General features: G+C 31.1%; 3 protein-coding genes across 4 annotated transcripts; 1 reads left to right on the forward strand and 2 right to left on the reverse strand.

Annotated features, from left to right (window-relative positions):
- Window positions 1-2,398: 2,398 nt before the first annotated feature.
- Window positions 2,399-3,850, reverse strand: LOC111701888 (uncharacterized). The gene is made up of 2 exons (XM_023473368.1): window positions 3,053-3,850; window positions 2,399-2,825 (listed from the first exon to the last, which is right to left on the reverse strand). Exons 1-2 carry the CDS (start codon window positions 3,829-3,831, stop codon window positions 2,651-2,653), a joined length of 954 nt encoding a protein of 317 aa, XP_023329136.1. The 5' UTR covers window positions 3,832-3,850; the 3' UTR covers window positions 2,399-2,650.
- A 2,359-nt stretch (window positions 3,851-6,209) lies between these two features.
- Window positions 6,210-7,409, reverse strand: LOC111701885 (uncharacterized). The gene is made up of 2 exons (XM_023473365.1): window positions 6,532-7,409; window positions 6,210-6,468 (listed from the first exon to the last, which is right to left on the reverse strand). The coding sequence occupies exons 1-2, from the start codon at window positions 7,311-7,313 to the stop codon at window positions 6,294-6,296; spliced, it is 957 nt and encodes a 318-aa protein (XP_023329133.1). The 5' UTR covers window positions 7,314-7,409; the 3' UTR covers window positions 6,210-6,293.
- A 5,048-nt stretch (window positions 7,410-12,457) lies between these two features.
- Window positions 12,458-20,821, forward strand: LOC111701873 (uncharacterized). 2 transcript variants are annotated; one of them, XM_023473352.1, is made up of 6 exons: window positions 12,458-12,561; window positions 13,458-13,540; window positions 14,849-14,971; window positions 17,071-17,142; window positions 19,107-19,177; window positions 20,716-20,821. In XM_023473352.1, the coding sequence occupies exons 1-6, from the start codon at window positions 12,519-12,521 to the stop codon at window positions 20,732-20,734; spliced, it is 411 nt and encodes a 136-aa protein (XP_023329120.1). In that variant the 5' UTR covers window positions 12,458-12,518; the 3' UTR covers window positions 20,735-20,821. The 2 variants fall into 2 exon arrangements, with proteins under 2 accessions (XP_023329120.1, XP_023329121.1); XM_023473353.1 differs by having other exon boundaries at window positions 19,119-19,177.
- Window positions 20,822-21,001: the final 180 nt, after the last annotated feature.

Genomic DNA, 21,001 nt, shown 5'->3' on the forward strand with positions numbered 1-21,001 from the left:
GAAAAAAGGTTTAAAATATAAATTGATCATTAATTGAAATAAAATGTTTTATTTATTTTAAAAAAAAACATTTTTTTGTCAAAACAAATGACAATTCTAAATCTAAACCAAATTTATTTTTAAAATTTAATCATCTATTATTTTGGGATATTCTTTATTACTCTTCTTTTAAGTATTTTAGGAAACTCTAATCTAGTAGTATTCTAGGTTATTCTACTCTAGTATAGAATATTCTAGTATACTCTACAATAGTATAAAATATTCTAGGATACTCTACGCTAGTAGTATTCTAGGATATTGTACTCTAGTAGTATTCTAGGATACTGAACTCTAATAGTATTCAAGTATACTGTACTCTTAAAGATTTAGAATCTTTCAATTTGATTTAGAAAACAATGCAGCGAGCAGTAGCAAATCTAAATCTCCCGGCTGAGAATTTGATAACTAAAATGCCTCCATTCCTCTCCCTTGCTCCCCTCCCTCCACCTGGCTACCTTCCCTCCTCCTTGCTCCCCTCCCTTCCTCTTCCTCCCATTCCTCTCCCTTGCTCCCCTCCCTCCACCTGGCTACCCTCAATCCTCCTGGCTTCCCTCCCCGTGGCTCCCTGCTAGCATCTTGATTAGTTGTGTAAAATTATGTTCTCTATACGTGACACTGGAACATGATATTCATCATACCTCAAAAAAAAGTACATCCATTGTATTACAGAGTTAACACTTGAGAACATTTCAAGAAGAAAAAACTGCAATTTCCTAGAAAACAAGCATGGTGTTTCATAGAGAAAATTACATTATGACTGTTAATGAGAATTCTGCATTAAGAGTATAAACTATACAGTAATAACAATAATGAATGTGTTTCAAACTAAATTGAGTGATTAGCATTATATGGTCGATATTCATTTATAACATGATTTGGTAGATTTAAGGATTTGGTATAAACAACACGTGCTGTTTTATACTCTAATGGGATTGGAATGTATCCTCTGATCAGATAGAAAGGTTAACCCTAGAACTTACGATAGTACAGTATCCTAGAATATTACTAGAGTACAGTATCCTAGAAGACTACTAGCGTAGAGTATCCTAGAATATTATTAGAGTAGAGTATCCTAGAATACTGCTAGAGTGGAGCGTCCTAGAATACTACTAGAGTAGAGTATCCTAGAATGCTACAAGAGTAAAGCATCCTGAAATGCTACTAGAAAGATTCTAAATCTTTAGCAGCTCAGCAATTAATATTATTTCTTCAGACTTCAGCTCAACCCAACGTTTAAAGTATAAAGAAAACATTAAGATACAGTGAGTTCCAAAAGATAACATTAAAACATCAAAACTATTGTTTTTTTTTACTAAACGAATGTTTTTAAAACACTTTTTAAAAACAATAAGTTTTTCTACTAAACTAACAATTTTTTCAATAAACTTTGAAAAAACAAATGTTTTTTTTGGAACGAACATATTTATTGAACGAACACATTTATTGAACGAATACATTTATTGAACGAATACATTTATTGAACGAATACATTTATTGAACGAATACATTTATTGAACGAATAACTTTTCTGAACAAACAATTTTACTGAACGAGCATTTTCATCAAACAAATGATTCATAGAGAGAAACAATAATTTTGCAAACGAACAAAATCTATAATTTTTTAACGATTGAAAAAAAGACAAAGAAAATGTGCCGTTCACGAACGATGAACTAACAAAATGAAAAAAAAGCTGATTGCGCACATCTCTACACAAGGGTTTGACACATTAAATTGAAAAAAATTAGATTTTGGTTGCAAAACTTAAGTGCTCCTGCAGCCTTTTCTGGGAGGAATGTAAACACACTTAGGGTCAAGGTACTAATGCAAGGAAAGTTATTTTAGAGGTGTACGCATTTTTTGTACTGGAGTGTACTGTCTTTGGGCGGAAAAGTAAAAACAGTTGACGGATGTCACAGCCTGACAAGGAATCAATTTTACCAAAATAATCTATGAAATATTCTGGTCATAGGGAACTATTATGTGAATGATCAAAATTATCAAAATTAAATGCTTTTGACCTCCTTGGATACCAGACGAACACTGATGCATCTATTCTTGTTTAAAAATTCCGCCCATAGAGAACTGGTTTCATTATGTACGCAGAGTATACGCGACCACAATTAACTTTCCTTGCATTAGTACCTTGGTTAGGGTTAGCTTTGTTGTACAACTACCAGAGTCTACATTTCACATTATATTGTTAAAGTTCATTTCGTATTCCTTGCTTCTAATATTCCTATATGTAAACAATTCTTTTACTTGTCCTATTTAAAAACATTTTACATCTGCATCATTTTATATTGATATATACACTCAGTGTTTAAAAAAATCAAAAAATTTTAAAATAAGATTCTAAAACTAAAATTGCAATCAATCACTAGTTTGCTACTAAATAACAATTCCTTATTTATTGCTCATCCTTATCCCCACTTCCTAAGATCCTAGTTTTCCCTTGTTATTTAATTTGTTAAAAAATAGAGACAACTTACAAAAAAATTTACCCCAAATAGCTAGAGTAAAACCTACTTCATGCTATGCTTATTTCAGATGATAAAAATAAATAATAACAGTGACGACATATATTTTACGAAAAAGTTAGTAAAAGTAATCAAAATTGATAAAGAATAATACTGTAGGTTACAAGGGTGGATAACACTGAAGTAAGTAGTGATTTATCAACAATGAAGAAGTCCAAGGCCGAGAAAGGAGTTTCATCTTCCACATCAACTATCAGAGAACTTAGAAGATCTCCATCTGTCTTTGTGGATCTGAGCCCCAGTTCTCTAAAAATTAGATCAAAATTAAGCTTCATAAGTTTTAAGACAGTGGCCGAATTTAAAGTATTTGAGCGGCGGTTTAAATTTAATTCGCGGCTTAAATATGGTTGGTTCCACTTAAAATTGTATCAAATGTTTCAAGATTTAAGCCAGCGCTTAATTTAAACCGGGTTTTGGCAGATTTAAACCGCGGCTCAAATTCTTTAAATTCCATCTCTGGGTTATTAACTTACCGTAGTGATTTCTTGTTACTTTTAAAGGTGTCAAATATTTGATCCAGAGTAGAAGTGATATAGAACATCTGTAATCCGATACTTGGAATAAATATTAATAGCAGAGCATTAAATATGTGTTTTACAACAAATTCAGTGACACAAATTAAAGAAAGCATTCTTGATGAAAATATAAGCAGAAGAATTGGTCCTAATCCTTTCTTCAGATTCTTAAACCTAGAACCAATCTTCTGATACTCTTCAATTATTCCAGTATAATATCTAGATGCAGAAAGTTCTTCAATATTTAGCTGTAGATTAGTTGTAATAGTTCCAATGAGTAGAACAGAAATGATTTCTGTTAGACAGCATAGAACCAGCAGACAACTAGTGAATAAAACAGAATTGGTGAATAGATATAAGCGGAGTAATGTGCCATATGATGCTACTGAAGCTAGAACAAAGAGAATGAAATGAATTTTACGCCTCGGTGCTTTTAGTTCAAAGTTCTTGATGATATCATTGTCTGCAAGCACAAGATATCCTAGGCATGGAAAGACCAGACATGTTTGTAATGGTAGAAGGATGTCAGTGCTCAGTACGGCAAACAAATATGAGACGTCTTTGCCAAGGTAAATTATAGTTTCCATGTCTTCATAAATTGTCCCCAATCCTAAAAATAGACTTAATATCATCCAAAAACATGTCTTGGTTCTTGAAATACAATTGGCCTTCTCGTGAATAACCCCTATTTTGACAAGAATAGCAACAGCTTGATGCATTCCACTTATTTCTCCCATATTTAGGCGGAGTTCAGGTTTACCGAGGAACAAGTAAATAACTGTTCAGTTTAGAAGCTTTCCTTTATAAATATCATGTATAAGAGGGAACAATTGATTAAAATAACACCCAAAAAGAGGCACCACAACATTTCCTCTTATGACCAGTGATCCTGTGACAGATGAAGGAAAATACACATAACATCCATTTGCAAGTTAATCCCATGGACAAGTGAACCAATGTGTTGAATGTGTTCTTTGATTGTGATATTTTTGGGCAAAATAAGGAATTATGCCATTTTCTTGGATAAAATATGAACTAAAGTTCAGATAGAAGGCACTGGGATGAGTAAAGAGATCAGATGTGACATGTAAGTCTGAACCTAAACTTGAACCCAGTCCTCAGAATTCAGCAGCAAAAAAAAAACAGATATGAACAAAATTCGGAACATAAACCATCTGAAAATCTAAATCTTAATTTGAACCTGGTCCTAATCCCGTGACTGAGTTTCCAAGCAATAGCATTTTTCTTTGAGATTCGTTGCGCTAAATTTCGCGCAATGATTTTGTTGCGTATGTTGCGTAAAACAATTGGCAATGAAAATTGCGCAATTTAGCGCAATAAAATCAAGCGCATTATGACGCAAAAACAACTTCTTATTTTGTTAATCATTGTGTTAATTGTAATTTGTGAACAACAATAATTGCAATGAAGATTGCGATATTTTTGCGCAAAAAAACAATATTGCGGAAAGACACAATTTTGAGTTTCAATAAAGAATAAAAACACTCTAAATAATTCCATTTATTAAAGGATTTGATTTTTTTCAACAAACTCAAAATCTCTAATTCCTATATCTTTGCTACCTGATAGTGTAAACCTTTGATATTTCAAACTATAGAGTATGTTTATAATTCAACAGAATTCATAGTTTGAATTAGCAAGGGTCTACAACATCGGGTTGCAAATATAAAACATTATATTTAACCTATAACTTCCATCATTAACCATCTACGTAATTAAGAAAAAACAGGAAATAAACATCTATAATGGATTCAATCTATTTTGCAAATAATGTGGCTAGAAGTATACTCAGGCATGAAGGTTTTTTTAAACTGAACTTATCCAAACTTTGTTTTTTATACATATTAATTTAGGTAAGGATCCTTCACTGTACTCATCACATTCTTGTCCCATTTCCCTCCCCTTTCATTCTTCTACTCCATTTTTAATTTCTTTTCAAACTTTTTTATTCTGTCAAGACTATATCAGTCTCTATGTTTGTATTTCCTTCTCCTGTACACACATATATAGCGGTTTCTAGGATTATTTTCTAAACTACCATGTTTACTTGTTACTTCTCCTTCACTATATAAGGGTTTCTAGGATTATTTTCTAAACTACCATGTTTACTTGTTACTTCTCCTTCACTCATATATAGCGGTTTCTAGGATTATTTTCTAAACTACCATGTTTACTTGTTACTTCTCCTTCACAAATATATAGGGATTTCTAGGATTATTTTCTAAACTACCATGTTTACTTGTTACTTCTCCTTCACACATATATAGGGGTTTCTAGGATTATTATCTAAACTACCATTTTTACATGTTACTTCTCCTTCACACATATATAGGGGTTTCTAGGATTATTTTACTTAGGCAGCTGGAATCTTGTCAGCCCTCCTCTCAGAATAAATAAAGCATGGACGGATGAATGTGCTGCCAGATTACAACCCTTGGCAGAGCAATACAAAACCCTACAACACCAAACTTTCGCAATAGAAAAATTCTGAGATTCGATCGTAACAACCCAATCATGTCCTGGGGACAAAAACATCTATTTAAAAAGATCTTCAATTTTACTCTTCAAATCTTTAAAATTGAAATGTATTGTTATAATTTTTTGAATCAGATGAAAAATTGAAACAGCCAAGAGTTGCTTTAAACTTTATCAATTAATGATTAATTCGCAATTTTTAACTCATTTCTATGTATTGTAAATACACATATACATGTATACATGATATTTTACCAAAAAAAATTAGGCTTGGTCAATGGTCAATACTCAGTTCAGCCATTTTGCGAGTTCTATTGGATTCAAACAATCAAACGAGGTAAAAATATTAATGACTCCTGTAAGTTTTCTCTGTATGTCAGGATTTTTATCTTTAGTTAAACCTAAATTCAAAGTTAAAATCAAGAAAACAGGAAAAGTATTTAATATGTATTACAAGTTTTTTTTTAAATGGTTTATTATTTCGTTATTATTTTGAAGTCTGTTTGTATCATGTTTAATGCATAAAACATATTTTACTTTAACTATTCACTTGATGTTTAAGAGTTTAGACTGCTTCAAAAAAACTAGTTGGAACTCAGTTAAAAAATATATTACAGTGTATTACATATATTTCTTGATTCTATACTTAAACAACCATATTAAAAAGATTATAGTTTTAATCAAACCATTACAATAAAGAAGTTTACAACTGCTGAAGAATAATACTGTAGGTTACAAGGGTGGATAACACTGAAGTAAGTAGTGATGTATCAACAATGAAGAAGTCCAAGGCCGAGAAAGGTGTTTCATCTTCCACATCAATAATCAGAGAATTTAGAAGTTCTTGATTTTGATTCTCAGATTTGTTCAATATTTCTCTAGGGTAAAAAATGATTAAAAAAAGTGGATATCATGATAAACATTTTAAATTAATATTTTACCTTAACGTCTTTTTAATATCCTTAAAGGTGTTGTAGCAGTCATCTAGAGTAAAGGTGATGTAGGACATCTGCAATCCAATACTTACAACAAATGACAAGAGAGGAATAGATGAAATGTGCTGCAAGCTAAAGTATGTAAATGAAAGAAGTACAATCATTCTTGTTGAGAATATTAGGAGAAGATTTGGTCCAAGTCCTCTCTTCTGATTCTTAAACCTATAGATTAATTTCTGACATTCTTCTCCCTTATGAGGATTAATTTCAACCTCATTCATCTTGATAATATTCAGCTGTAGATGTGTCAAAGAAGTACCAATGAGTACCACAGATATTATTTCTGTTATACTACATAAAGCCATCATGAAGCATATACAAATCGTATTAACAATCTGCGATAAAACGTTTGCCATAAAGGAGTGGGCAATTACTGAAGAAACTATAAAGAAGAAAAGATGAATCAAGCGTCTTGGGGGTTTTAATTCTGAGTCAATCATGAACTCGTTGTCAGCAAAGGTGAGATATCCAAGTAAAGGAAATGAAAGACAAGTTTGCAGTGGTAGAAGTATATCTGTACTCAAGACAGAATACATATAAGAAATATCATTGGTTGCACCCCAAATAATTGCTTTCATATCAGCATAGATCAAATATCCTCCAAATATAAAGCTTATTGTCATCCAAAGAGCTATTTTCAGTTTTGATAAATAATGGAACTTCTTATGAATAAATCCAAATTTAACAAGAATAAAAATAAACCAACACATTCCACTTTTCCCTTTCATGTTTATAGTTACTTCCTTTTGTAAGGCAAGAAGGCAGGCAACTGATGTATCAAGTTTTGGGTTGAGCTTTCTACTTTAAACAAACATAGAACTGACACTCAGGCAAATTTTATGAATTCAAAATAACTTTATTTCAAGATCTAGTTGGTTTAAAGATCTAGTTGGTTTAAAGATCTGGTTGGTTTGAAGATCTAGTTGGTTTGAAGATCTAGTTGGTTTTAAGATCTAGTTGGTTTTATAAATCTAGTTGGTTTCAAGGTCTAGATGGTTTTAAGATCTAGTTGGTTTTAAGATCTAGTTGGTTTTAAGATCTAGTTGGTTTTAAGATCTAGTTGGTTTCCAGATCTAGTTGGCTTTAAGATCTAATTGGTTTTAAGATCTGGTTGGTTTCAAGACCTAGATGGTTTTAAGATCTAGATGGTTAGAAGATCTAGTTGGTTTCTGGATCTGGTTCGCTTGAAGATCTAGTTGGTTTTAAGATCTAGTTGGTTTCAAGATCTAGTTGGGTTCAAGATCTAGTTGGTTTCAAGATCTAGATGGTTAGAAGATCTAGTTGGTTTCTAGATCTGGTTGGTTTGAAAATCTAGTTGGTTTCAAGATCTAGTTGGTTTTAAGATCTAGTTGTTTAAAGATCTAGTTGGTTTCAAGATCTAGTTGGTTTCAAGATTTAGTTGGTTTTAGGATCTGGTTAATTTTAAGATCTAGTTTTTCTAGGTTTTAAGATCTAGATGGTTAGAATGTCTGGTTGGTTTCAAGATCTAGTTGGTTTGAAAATCTAGTTGGTTTCAAGATCTAACTGGGTTAAAGAATTATTTGGTTTCAAAATCTAGTTGGTTTCAAGATCTAGTTGGTTTTATGATCTGGTTGGTTTCAAGATCTAGTTGGTTTCAAGATCTAGTTGGTTTCAAGATCTAGATGGTTTTAAGATCTAGTTGGTTTCAAGATCAGTTTGTTTCAAGATCTAGTTGGTTTCAAGATATAGTTGGTTTCAAGATCTAGTTGGTTTCAAGATCAATTTGTTTAAAGATCTAGTTGATGTAACAGAATTCATATTTTAAAATATCTACGACGTTAGGTTGAAAAAATAGAGATTAAAAAATCAGAGTTTGTGGCAAAGACTCAATTCATTTAGATTCCTTCAGAAGTTTTTAACATCCTCTGAAATAGTTCTGAGGTTCAAGTTATGAGAGAAATTTAAATTATGTTCACCTTCAATTTCCCAGTTTTACACTGCTAGCTAATTTTTTAACATTTAGACATTTAGACCTCTAAGTTTAATACTTAAGGTAGCCTAATTTTCAAAAAAAAAATTAGATCTTAGCAATCAATATTTTATTGATTTAAGTATACAAAAATAATTTGAGTCCAAAAGTTCGATAACACGGCGTACCAAAATAATAGTGTTAATGGTAATTTTATAAAATTGAAGAATTTTTTATGAGAAAATCATGGCTCCAATTAAACTTTATAGCACCGTCAAATACACTTTAAAGTTAATGAATGAAGTGAGCATGAATACACAATAGTTTCATAAACATTTTACTGTCAATTTGATTAAACGTTTTTGCTCTTTAATTCTAAAATAAATATTTATAATATTGTTATTTTGCTTTGTAGTGTTATAAGTATTTTGGACAGAAATTTTCTCTATATCGAGAAGGTTCAAGCCTTTTCAGATCTAATTTTGTCCCGAGCTTTAGCGAGGGACAAAATATAACACAGTTTCAAGATCAAATAAGATTTCAAACAAAATATAAAGTTGATATCAATTTTAATTTCATTTTAATAAAAAAAAATATATTTTGAAAATATCCTAAATTTTTTTGAGAATATCCGGGAACTCCGGGAACCAATCAAAACTAAGCACGATGATTACTTTATAGCACGCTCATTACGAAATTCACGATTAAGTGAGTAATAATGATAAAATACACAATAGTTTTATAAACAGTTATTATATTCAGACTGGGGTAGGCATCAAAATAAAAAACAATTCTTTCTAACTAACGGACAATCGTTTTTTAATAAATTAATTGTTCTTTTAATTTGTTTTTGTTTGATAAATTGACTGTTCACTTGTTTGTTTGTTAGCAACATATTTTAAGTACGAAACTTTGTCTGTGTATTTATTTGTATATCTATTTTCAGGGTGTCCCAAAACTAATTTTGAAGTAGGGGTATTATAATCCGTACTTTCGTTCAGTTAATATGTCATTGGAAAGCTCTACATTTCAGTTATTTCAAGGTGTACATTTTTTTCTTTTTTGTTACAACCATTTCTTTAAGTTTTCATTTTTAACTTTCGTTTCTTAGAGAAACTTTGCCCTTCCCTACTCTTTAATTACATTACAGAGCCAAACTTATAAATTTCCCTTTAATACATAATACAATAGTGGAAGGGGAGGAGGGGGGAGGAGTAAGGCTGGGCACGTGCCATATCATTAACGGTTAGTTCCAACCGTTAAAAAAGAAAATTTTCAGTTTGCCGTTAATTTTAGAAGTAAGAACAGAACGTTTGTTAACAGTATTATGAGTATTAACACAGTTAACGGTTTGTCAAATAATTAAAGGGAGTGTTCGCGAAAAAAGAAATGGGGTATAGGCTTAATGCGATAAAAAAGCGCGTTTGATCGCTAATAATCTTACTTCTATCTGTTGCGTCTAAAAGGAGAAAATTGTTAAAGACGTCTCATACCAAATAACTTAGCGCCCATACAAATTCAGAAAATTGCAACATACGACTTAGACCGTAAAAAAATCAATTTAATTTCAAACAAATCATTCAGATATTAAAACCTATAGTCATCGATTATTTTTCGCCACATTTGTAAATAGTTTATATTTTATAATATTTTTTAACTAATTTGTTTTGAATATGATTATTTCTCTTGCCGCTTGCGCAACTATCTAAGAATGCCGCGCACCACTCACATTTTTCGAAATCCGTTAAAACGTTTTCTAAAAAAATAAAATATCATAAAACATAAACTACATACAAACTTGGCGAAAGATAATCGATGACTATAGGTTGTAATATCTGAATGATTTGTTTGAAATTAAATTGATTTCTTACGGTTGTATGTTGCAATTTTCTGAATTTGTATGGGCGCTAAGTTATTCGGTATGAGACGTCTTTAACAATTTTCTCCTTATAGATGCAACAGATAGAATCCAAATCAACTATATTTATCCTATTCTGTGGCAGTAGGAGTAGTATCTACTATCTAGATATCCAAATCAACTATATTTATCCTATTCAGTGGCAGTAGGAGTAGTATCTACTATCTAGATATCCAACTCAACTATAGATATCCTATTCTGTGGTAGTAGGAGTAGTATCTCGATATCCAAATCAATTATATTTATCCTATTCTGTGGTAGTAGTAGTAGTATCTACTATCTAGATATCCAACTCAACTATAGTTATCCTATTCTGTGGTAGTAGGAGTGTATCTCGATATCCAAATCAACTATATTTATCCTTTTCTGTGGTAGTAGGAGTAGTATCTCGATATCCAAATCAACTATATTTATCCTATTCTGTGGTAGTAGGAGTAGTATCTACTATCTAGATATCCAAATCAACTATATTTATCCTATTCTGTGGTAGTAGGAGTAGTATCCACTATCTAGATATCCAAATCAACTGTATTTATCCTTTTCTGTGGTAGTAATAGTAGTATCTCGATATCCAAATTCAACTATATTTATCCTATTCTGTGGTAGTAGTAGTAGTATCTACTATCTAGATATCCAAATCAATTATATTTATCCTATTCTGTGGTAGCAGTAGTAGTATCTACTATCTCGATATCCAAATCAACTATATTTATCCTATTCTGTGGTAGTAGGAGTAGTATCTACTATCTAGATATCCAAATCAATTATATTTATCCTATTCTGTGGTAGTAGGAGTAGTATCTACTATCTCGATATCCAAATCAATTATATTTATCCTATTCTGTGGTAGTAGGAGTAGTATCTATAGATATCCAAATCAATTATATTTATCCTATTCTGTGGTAGTAGGAGTAGTATCTACTATCTCGATATCCAAATCAACTATATTTATCCTATTCTATGGTAGTAGTAGTAGTATCCACGTGGATTTAACGGTTCTGTCAATATTTCAGAAAGCTGTGATTTTCGATCACAATTTGACCCCTTATACATAATTGTATAGCCTTTTTTCTGAAATAATTTTTTGTTGGCATGTACATTTTAAATGCAAAAGTATAAAATAAACAAATCTGTTTAAAGATTGTTGAATAATAGACGAAAACCCGTTTGATTTCAAATGAAAGAAACCAAATGCTTCTCTCTCTGGTTGTTCAGGGTGTATCTAGATATCCAAATCAACTATATTTATCCTAATCTGAGCAGAACCCAGATTCTTAAAAGGCTGGAGAACTCCGAATTTTTTTTATCAAAATTTAACGGTTACCATGATCTATTCTCAACATTTAAGGTTTTGAACACAGAAGACGACATTTAAAAACATCAAAATATGATACCATTTTTTTACAAGTTTAATGAAATTTTAAGCAGAAAAGAAAAGAAAATTCACCATTAGAAAATCGTTTTGTTTTCGTTTTCAATTGTTAATTATTTTTACCAAACGGCTAATCTGTTTCGTTCACAGTTAAAAAATTAACGGTTTTTGCCGTTCGTTCACAGGCTCTTCCGTTAATTTTCGAAAACCTCCGTTTCATTAACGAAACTGTGCCCAGCCCTAGGGAGGAGGGGAGGGAAATGAGAGAAGGAGGCCTCTTGATCATTGGACTCTTAAATTCTCTCTTGTCTTAACTTCTGAATTTCTGAGTTATTGTTTCCCTCCCGTCTCCCTGTTCGGTTCTCTTTAACACAGGCTCCTTCTATGTACAGTGGTCAAGGATTATATCAATACAATTGAAGACGAAGTTTCTATTCAAGTTTTAATGTCTAACAAGCTTTTTCAAATTACAAGTTTCCTAAAAAAATAAAGAGAAACTGTTTATTGACAGCTTCTCGTTGTTTCCATGTTCATGTGCATCCGGCCATGTTGATTAAAATCTTCGTAGAAATCAAAATTGAAGTTAAAAGTCGTCTTCATTTTTTGATTTAAACGACGATGACTGTATAATTAGATTAGATCATTAGATCTTTCATAGTTTTAATTCTTGGATAGATTAGTAGTATTATTAATTTTTTGTTTACAAGACAAAAATGTTAAAATTTGGAATCTTGTGTTTAGTTCTTCTAATGCTAGGTAATACTTATTTACATTTACATTTAAGAGAGTTTCACTTTAACAAGGATTTCCAAAACCAAAATTGCCAACAAAACATCCAGAGCTTAAACCTGTGGTTAAGTAAAATTTTCAATTTCCCAAAAACGTACATTCTTTTGAGATGGAAGCGGGCGAATTTTTCATGTGAACTTTGCAGACTTTATAAACTTGATTTAAAAAATTAAATAAAAATAATAAGTTGAATTTGTGGAACCTACTGCTTTTTCTACATTTTCCATACACTAGCACAGAACGTTGGAGACATCGAAATAATTTATAATATGCCATCTTCACAATTTTTCAATGGGTTTTATACTACAGGGTGTCCCAATAAACATGGGAATTCAGTGACGAATTCGATATCGTCTTTGTTATGAATTAGCATTGTAATACCTAATTCATAAAACCATAATATTATTATGTCTGCTAGAGTTTATTTAATGAAAACGGTAAAACAGTGGAGACGGACAAGCTTACTCTGTTTGCAGACTGTAATTTTCTTGTTTTACAAAGTACAACCGTATGCAGTCAAATCATAAACAAACTAATTGTAAACAAAGCAGACGAAAATTTTACAGATTACGCTTTCTCAGTAGGTATCACTATACTAAATCAAAGAATTATTTAAAACGACGATATCGAATTCGTCACTGAATTTCCATGTTTATTGGGACACCCTGTATTACACCTAAATTTAAGATTGTAAAAACAAATAAATAGCCATGAAATATGTGAGAACAGTTTTAAAGAGCTCCATATAATTTCAATTAAAAAACGAAATATCTGCAGCATTCCATTTTCAGTAGGTTTAGAAAATGACATTTTAAAAAATGTTTCGATGACTGAAGTTCTGGGTTAAACTATAAATAATTCAGGTAGTCCCATCTTCTCCCATCCATTTACCTTGGAGGAGGAGAACAGGATGAGGGCGGATTATGTCTCTGTGGATGAAAGCATGGTGAGTTACATCTTTTATATAATAAAACAAGACTTTCGCATATGTGTGCCGTATAGCCGGCCGAACGGCTGGACCGAATGGGCTGAAATTTTTTGTAGGCAGTCATGTTTTTTTTCTTCCACGGGCAACGTCCAGCTCTTCAGCTAGTGTTTAATATTACTCTAGGGAAGGGAGGGAAGGCACATCACACTTTTTTTCACGAATGAGGTCACAATTCACAATTTTTTTCATTTGATCACAAGTGAGGTCATAATTCACCATTTTTTTCGTCCGATCACACCTTTTTTCGTCCCACATTGTTTACATTCTTTCTTAAAGCACTTTACACGTGCATTATTATGTATCATTTTAGTAATTTAGCAAATCAAAACCAATTGCTCTGCTTCCTACTAAACAAATGTTAACTTTTAGTTGTAGATTTCAAAAATCCCAGCAATCATCACCTAAAAGTTTTTGGAGTAAAATAAGAAAACAGAAAAGTGTGTGGTCCAAGCGAAAAATAGGTGTGTTCTGAACGAAAAATATTGGGCTTAATTATCGTTTTAACAAAATCAAATCATATTGATTAACATGATGTTGCCTAAAGGAACTGAGTTTTTGCAACAATCTCAAATTTTCTACTCCCTGAATCATTATATCCTGATAGTGATATGTCTTAAGCTATTTAATCTAGCAGAATTCATAGTTTAAAATATCTAAGGTCTACAACTTCGATGCAAAGATTTAGAGAAAATTAGAGTTTGTGGCTCAAACTCATTTCTGGTTTCATTTTTAAAACCGGAAACAATCTCATGTCTATAATGCAGAAACTAAGTATTTGTATGGGCCGGGGTTGGGGGTGAGGGTGGGTTCGGAAAATTATAAAAATGATTCAAAACTTTTTAAAATTTACCTGAATAAATTAATCGAAATAAAATTAAGCCCAAACATGTGTACCTAAAATTATCTTTATTTACCAAAGTAACCAGAAAAATTTACAAAATCTTAATTTGCTAAAAAATAGTTTTAAAAATAAAAGACAATTTAAAATCAACCCCTTGTATGGTCCCACTGCTCAATAAAAAAAACAAGAAAAAGAAACTTTTGAATGTTTGGTGGTTGTGATATAAGATTTAGTCATTTAAAAAAAATCATATTTAGACTAGGGTTTCCAATACAAGTGAGATTTACTTCCGCGCAATTGCGAGCCCTGTAAACTCTGGCGCAATTCCGCACAGTTGCTCGCCATTCCGAACAATTTCGCGCAATTCCGCGCAATATCACGCAACAGAATTCCGATTGGAAACCCTAAATTTTAATCCATTTAAGAATATTCTGAAAGCAGCGCTGGCAGGAGTAGTTGAGCTGAGGGCTGCTATTAAGCACTATCAAGAATCCAAGGTTTGCTGGGACTTTCTTCCAATCATAGACAAGGCAGCAGATATAGAAACGGTGAGTGTCAACAAATATCAAATGTATTATTGTTTATAATGTTAGAGTGACATTTCATTTAAGGAGGAGTACAATGCTTGATTTACAACGATATCCTTTATCAAAGTAATGGAAAAAATCGTCGTTTTTCTTGCTTAAAAAGTGTTAAATTCTGACAATTTCATTTAAGTTTTTCTATGCAGCAGAACAAACATGGATATCTCATTCAAGGTTATAATGCAAGGAAAATATTTCAGAGGTGTACGCATCTTTTGTACTGCAGTGTACTGTCTCTGACGGATGTCGAAGCCTGACATGGGATTTTTCTTTTACATAAAAAATCAATGAATTATTCTGGTCATAGGAAACTATTATGTGAATTCTCAAAATTATCAAAATTTAATTCTTTTATCCTCCTCGGATACTAGACGAACACTGATGCATCTATTCTTGTTTACAAATTCCGCCCAGAGAGAACTGGTTTCAATATGGTATACGCAACTTCAATTAACTTTCCTTGCATTAAAACCTTGATGGTACCATTTAAACTGGAGTTGGCACACTATGAATAGCAAGTCAATTAAAATATCGTCTGCGGTCCCTTTAAACGTCAGGAAATGTCGAATTTTGTCATGTTACTTGTTTTTATATTGATCCAGTGTTTCTTTGATTGAGATCGATTTAAAAACTGTTCTCCCTAAAAATATATATTTTGTTGGTCCATAACGGCTTATCATTAAGATACGTCATAACAGAAAAGTAAAAACTTAGAACTAAGTACCAGTTGAGTATTTCCAGCAAAACAAAAGATACCAGTGGTTTGGTTAGATCAACCCAAGTGCTCGACGACACTGCTTGATAATATAATGATTGATAATATAAACTTGATTGAAATTAACCTCAACTGTAAAGAAAAAATCGCATATTGCACACTAAACATATATTTACACGTAAAACATAATAAAACAATACGAATTAGTTAAACTTATGGTTACTAGAAATTCTTCTTTCTAGGCTTTTAGGGCGCTTTGCGCCCATCTTCTTTTTAAATTGTGAACATGTTCTTTTTGTTTACATTTTAAAACAAAGAAGAAAAAGATGTTGCGGATTTTTAAAAAAAAAATTGCGGATTTTCAAGAATTTAAATTTTTTTTACAAAATTAAAAACCTTTAAAACAACTTTTTTTATTTTTATCATTCATAAACCTTTCCTGTGGTCACGTGATATCCCACAAAAAAAATTGGGCCCGATCGGTTCAGTCGTTTTGACGTTTATTGGATACAAACAAACAGACACCCAAACAGACAAACAAGCAGACAAGCCAAATTTATATATAGACTAGGCTTTTAGGGCGCTTCGCGCCCATCTCCTATTTCAACTTTTAACTGTGGCTTTATCTCTGAACATCTTCTCTTTGTACAGTATAAAACAAAAACGAAAAAAGTTTGCGGATTTCATAATATTTTTTGCGCATTTTCAAAAATTTTCAAAAAAAAACTTTTAAACACAAATTTTTATCTCTTAACATCTTCTCTTTGTACAGTATAAAACAAAAACAAAAAAAGTTTGCGGATTTCATAATATTTTTTGCGCATTTTCAAAAATTTTCAAAAAAAAACTTTTAAACACAAATTTTTAAAACTTTGATCATTCATAAACCTTCCATGGGGTCACGTGAGGTTCCACAAAAAATTTGGGCCCGATCGGTTCATTCGTTTTGACGTTTATTGGATACAAACAAACAGACAGACACACAGACAGACAAGCCAAATTCATATATAGATTGAGAACACATATTCGAATGTTCGCCTCTACAGCGACTACAGCGAATGTTGAGCTGATCAACTGCCTTGGTAGATTTCCCTTGATCTCAGTACTTCAACCAAACAACCCTAGCATCATGTTTGCCTTTCAAGCTAACAAAACTTTCCGTTGGCGTCCCAGTCTATTTTTAGATTCTATATACAAACACTACATATGTTGTTCCCCAGCTTTGATTATTGAACAGGAGTATTTATTTCCACACTCCTTATTTACATATTGTTGAAAATAATCATTATGCCATAATAATAACCTTGTTTACAATGTCTCCCTACATTTTTAAAACTATTTTGTTCAGATCATTTGTAAGCTGAAAAACAAGGAAATCTGTACGATGTCGAAGATGCTGAAGATTCACTTTATCAAAATGGTAAGAGCCCTGAAACGGCCTAAATCAGACATATCCACAAAAATACCACGCTGGAATAAAGTAAATTGCACGTATAGATATTGTTTTCAATCCTAACTCTTCTTATTAAAAAACAATTCAAACGAACAAAAAAGTTTTGGAATTTCTAATAAGATAATTTCCCCCCCCCCATGATGACAAAGTTGGGGGAGTAATATTGTATAAATTTTACTTTCTTCTTCTCTGTAGTTTGCATGGATACATTGCAGAATAGATTAATAACGTATTTGTGAAAAAAACTCTTTACTAAACTAAACTAAAAATATGAATAAGCCCACTGGAATCAGTCGTTGAAGGATATATATTTACCAACAATATTTCCCGATTACAACAGCAGACACACAACAGAATGAACCCCCGTCTCAAAAATCGATAACAAAGAATTCTCTTTATTTCCTGAAAAAAATACATATATGATAACGTCTACAAAATGTTATAATGAATGTTTATAATGAAAAAATTCTTACGATCTAATACCTGATGACAAAGGGGTTAACAGTAGTTGGACAGTACAAAAAGACTTCTGACTTCTGAAATGACGAAAGTCAATAATTCTTTATATGAAAATATTCTTTGTTTAACTTTTTTGAAAATGGATTCACAATGCGAGGTTGTTTACGACTCCGAGAGGGAGAACAAAGGGGGTTAAAATTGTTGGGTGGGGGATCTAAGTTAAAGAAGACTTTACACGGAGCCTATAGTTAATGGTTGACAAGTCTATTTCGCGGATAATACGTCTTTTACTCATTTTGTTTATGTAGATAAATACGGAATTCTTTGTCAGTCAAGATCTGTCAAAGGTTTAAACTTAATTAAACTTAATTAGTGAATCTCGAATGCCCCATTTTGGCATGGAAGGTCATTTGAAATAATGCTTACAGTCCTTTAAACTAAAAATAATATAAAATATAAATATAATCTTAACTTTTAATGTTGTTTCGTACCTTGGAATAAACAAATTTGCAGATTTTCTGTTTTTCTTGGTCAAATTGCTAAATTATTTATGACATTCCTCAAATACAATATAAAAAAATTGTGATGGTAATGTATTGTAGGATGTTGAAAAAAGTAAAAACTTGGAGCAAAATGGTTGTTTTATTTGTTTCAATCTTCCTCGCTTAATTTTCACAGTCATTTTTATATCATAATAGTTTTTATTAAAAAAATAAACAATTGTTGCTTGACACTTTTGGAAAGTTTTTTCTCCATTTCAAAACTTATCCAAAAAACCATATCAAATTTTGAAAATTCATGAATAGAAAAGGAAAATTTGAATTATGTTTTGTTGTTATTGGGAATGTTGGCGCAATTTCAAATGATGCGACATTTAAATTTCAAATTTAATCAAAATTTGTATTGCCATTAAAGATGACATTATGATTCGGGCATGCAATTATTCGACAGCCTTTTCAATACTAGTAGAGCATAATCTTCTAGATGTTTTATGTTGTTTTCTCCATGTATGTACATTCATTATATACAAGACACATAAAGAGTAAACCCAGTTTGATGCACTCGCATTTTTAACACAATTTTTGGCAAATTGTTTTTTTAATGCATTGGGAACTGGGTAGGGTACAGGACGGTAAACATGCTAGTCACTGTTCAAACAAATCTAAAATATTAAAATGTATTTTTTTGTTATTCATGCTACAGATCTAAAAATAAAAAAAAAACTTTTTCTATTGTTACTTCTCATATTGGGTTTTTAAGAACTCTAATTGTTGTAAATTTTTATGGCTAAGAATGGATCTCATAATATGTTCCTTTAAAGACTGAGGGGAGAATTTTAAATTAGAATTGAACGGTATGGTTTTTAGGCTTCTAAAAAATATCAAGTTAGCAGGAATGTGGAATTTACTGGATAAATGAATGTACACTAAACTTACAAAATACATTAACATTGCACACACAAATGATCTCAGTTTGTCCTCAAGTTGAAACGGTGTTCTCCTCTTCTCCAAACTCTTCCTGACGACTTACCTCTTAGATTCAGGTAATATCAGAACATATATCTAGGATTGTTAATCGTTTTTAGATACGATAGAACAGACAGACAGTTTTTTGTTTATGAACTACGACGAACGACGAACTAAAACTAAAAAACGACTTCTTCGTTTTTTAGTTAAAAAATGACCTTTTTCAAAACGATAGTTTTTCTTTATTCTTTGATGTTTTTCAAACGAAATAGTCGTTTTTCATGAAAGTGATAATGATCTATCCCTATTTATATAGTCTTCTACTATCTATTATGGTTCTATAATATCTTTGTTTTCTAACATCTAATGTTTTCTAATCTCTATTATTCTCTAAATATCTAATGTCTAATATCTTTCCTTTTCTAAAATATAGTGTCTAATTTATATTGTATTCTAATATCTATTGTTTTCATATATATATTGTATTTAATATCTATTGTATTCTATTATATAGTGTATTCTAATATTTTTCATATTCAAATATTTATTGTATTCTTATATCCATTACATTCTAATATATATTTATTGACAAAAAATCTATCTTATAACACCCCCCCCCCCCACCCACATAATGTCATCTTTACTAGCCCCAAATACAAACCAAACAATTTCTCCGACACTACCTCAGTACTCTTAAAAATGAAAATTGAAACAGTGAAACTAGTGAAAAATCAAATCCACAAATAACTTTGCAATCCATAGTAAATTCCTCTTAAAAAAACGGGTCTATATTTTCAGAAGTATTTATAAATGTTTTAAACTATTCCATCAAACCCTCCAATCCTTAATCACTCCTTCTCACCCTGACACAACAAAATAGTAAGATATATTATTAAACATTTAATAACATAATTACATTGACGTTTATTGTTACTTTCTCTATTTTTTGTAGGTTTGAAATATATCCATTTGCGTGAATATTTGCAACTTTTGTGTCCGAGTTAATGAGCTCAGTCTACATGTCAACTAAACAATGAGTCTACAAGTCAATTAGTCAACTTAGTCACCCGCCCGCCTATAGTTTTACAATATTGTATTCTAATATACATTGTGTTATAATATCTATTATATTCTAGTATCTGTTATATTCTAATATATATTGCATTCTAATATATATTACTAGGCTTTTAGGGCGCTTCGCCCCCATTTTCTATTTAAATTGTGAACATGTTCTTTTTGTTTACATTTTAAAACAAAGAAGAAAACAATTTTGCGGATTTTTAAAAAAAAATTCGCGGATTTTAAGAATTAAAATTTTTTTTACAAAATTAAAAACCTTTAAACCACATTTTTAATTTTATTTTTATCATTCATAAACCTTCCCTGTGTGGTCACGAAATGTCCCACAAAAAATTTGGGCCCGATCGGTTCAGCCGTTCTGACGTTTATTGGATACAAACAAACAAACAGACAGACAGACAAGCCAAATTTATATATAGATATTGTATTCTAATATATATTGTATTCTAATATATATTGTATTCTAATATATATTGTATTCTAATATATATTATATTCTAATATATATTGTATTCTATTATATATTATATTGTAGGTCTTCTATCGGAAAATGAGAAAACAAGTAATGATTGTGAACTATAAGAAAATGATATGAATATGTGTTTATTGGAAATTATAAAAATAAACCCTGCAAAATATAATTTTGAATTTTTAAAAACTAATTTAGCTTTAATATAAATTGTTTTGAGTTGAAGGTTTTGTTTAATTTGTCATATTTAGGTTTTAATATGTGTTCTTTTCTTAGATTTTTGTGCTTTGCACCATTTTTTTATATTGAAAAATATAAACTCCTCAAGATATCTCTTCAATCAACCGGTCCC

Source organism: Eurytemora carolleeae, unplaced genomic scaffold (genome assembly GCF_000591075.1).
Source record: "Eurytemora carolleeae unplaced genomic scaffold, Eaff_2.0 scaffold391, whole genome shotgun sequence".
Classification (NCBI taxonomy): Eukaryota; Metazoa; Arthropoda; class Copepoda; order Calanoida; family Temoridae; genus Eurytemora; species Eurytemora carolleeae.

Excerpts from the sequence above, each read along its gene's own strand:
- LOC111701888 (XM_023473368.1), bottom strand. The coding sequence starts at position 3,831 with ATGGGAGAAATAAGTGGAATGCATCAAGCTGTTGCTATTCTTGTCAAA. Across the intron at positions 2,826-3,052 it reads AGTAACAAGAAATCACTACG|AGAACTGGGGCTCAGATCCA; the intron begins GTAAGTTAATAA and ends TCTAATTTTTAG.
- LOC111701873 (XM_023473352.1), top strand. The coding sequence starts at position 12,519 with ATGTTAAAATTTGGAATCTTGTGTTTAGTTCTTCTAATGCTAG. Across the intron at positions 12,562-13,457 it reads TTTAGTTCTTCTAATGCTAG|GTAGTCCCATCTTCTCCCAT; the intron begins GTAATACTTATT and ends TAAATAATTCAG. Across the intron at positions 14,972-17,070 it reads AGGCAGCAGATATAGAAACG|ATCATTTGTAAGCTGAAAAA; the intron begins GTGAGTGTCAAC and ends TATTTTGTTCAG.
- LOC111701885 (XM_023473365.1), bottom strand. The coding sequence starts at position 7,313 with ATGAAAGGGAAAAGTGGAATGTGTTGGTTTATTTTTATTCTTGTTAAA. Across the intron at positions 6,469-6,531 it reads GATATTAAAAAGACGTTAAG|AGAAATATTGAACAAATCTG; the intron begins GTAAAATATTAA and ends TTTTTACCCTAG.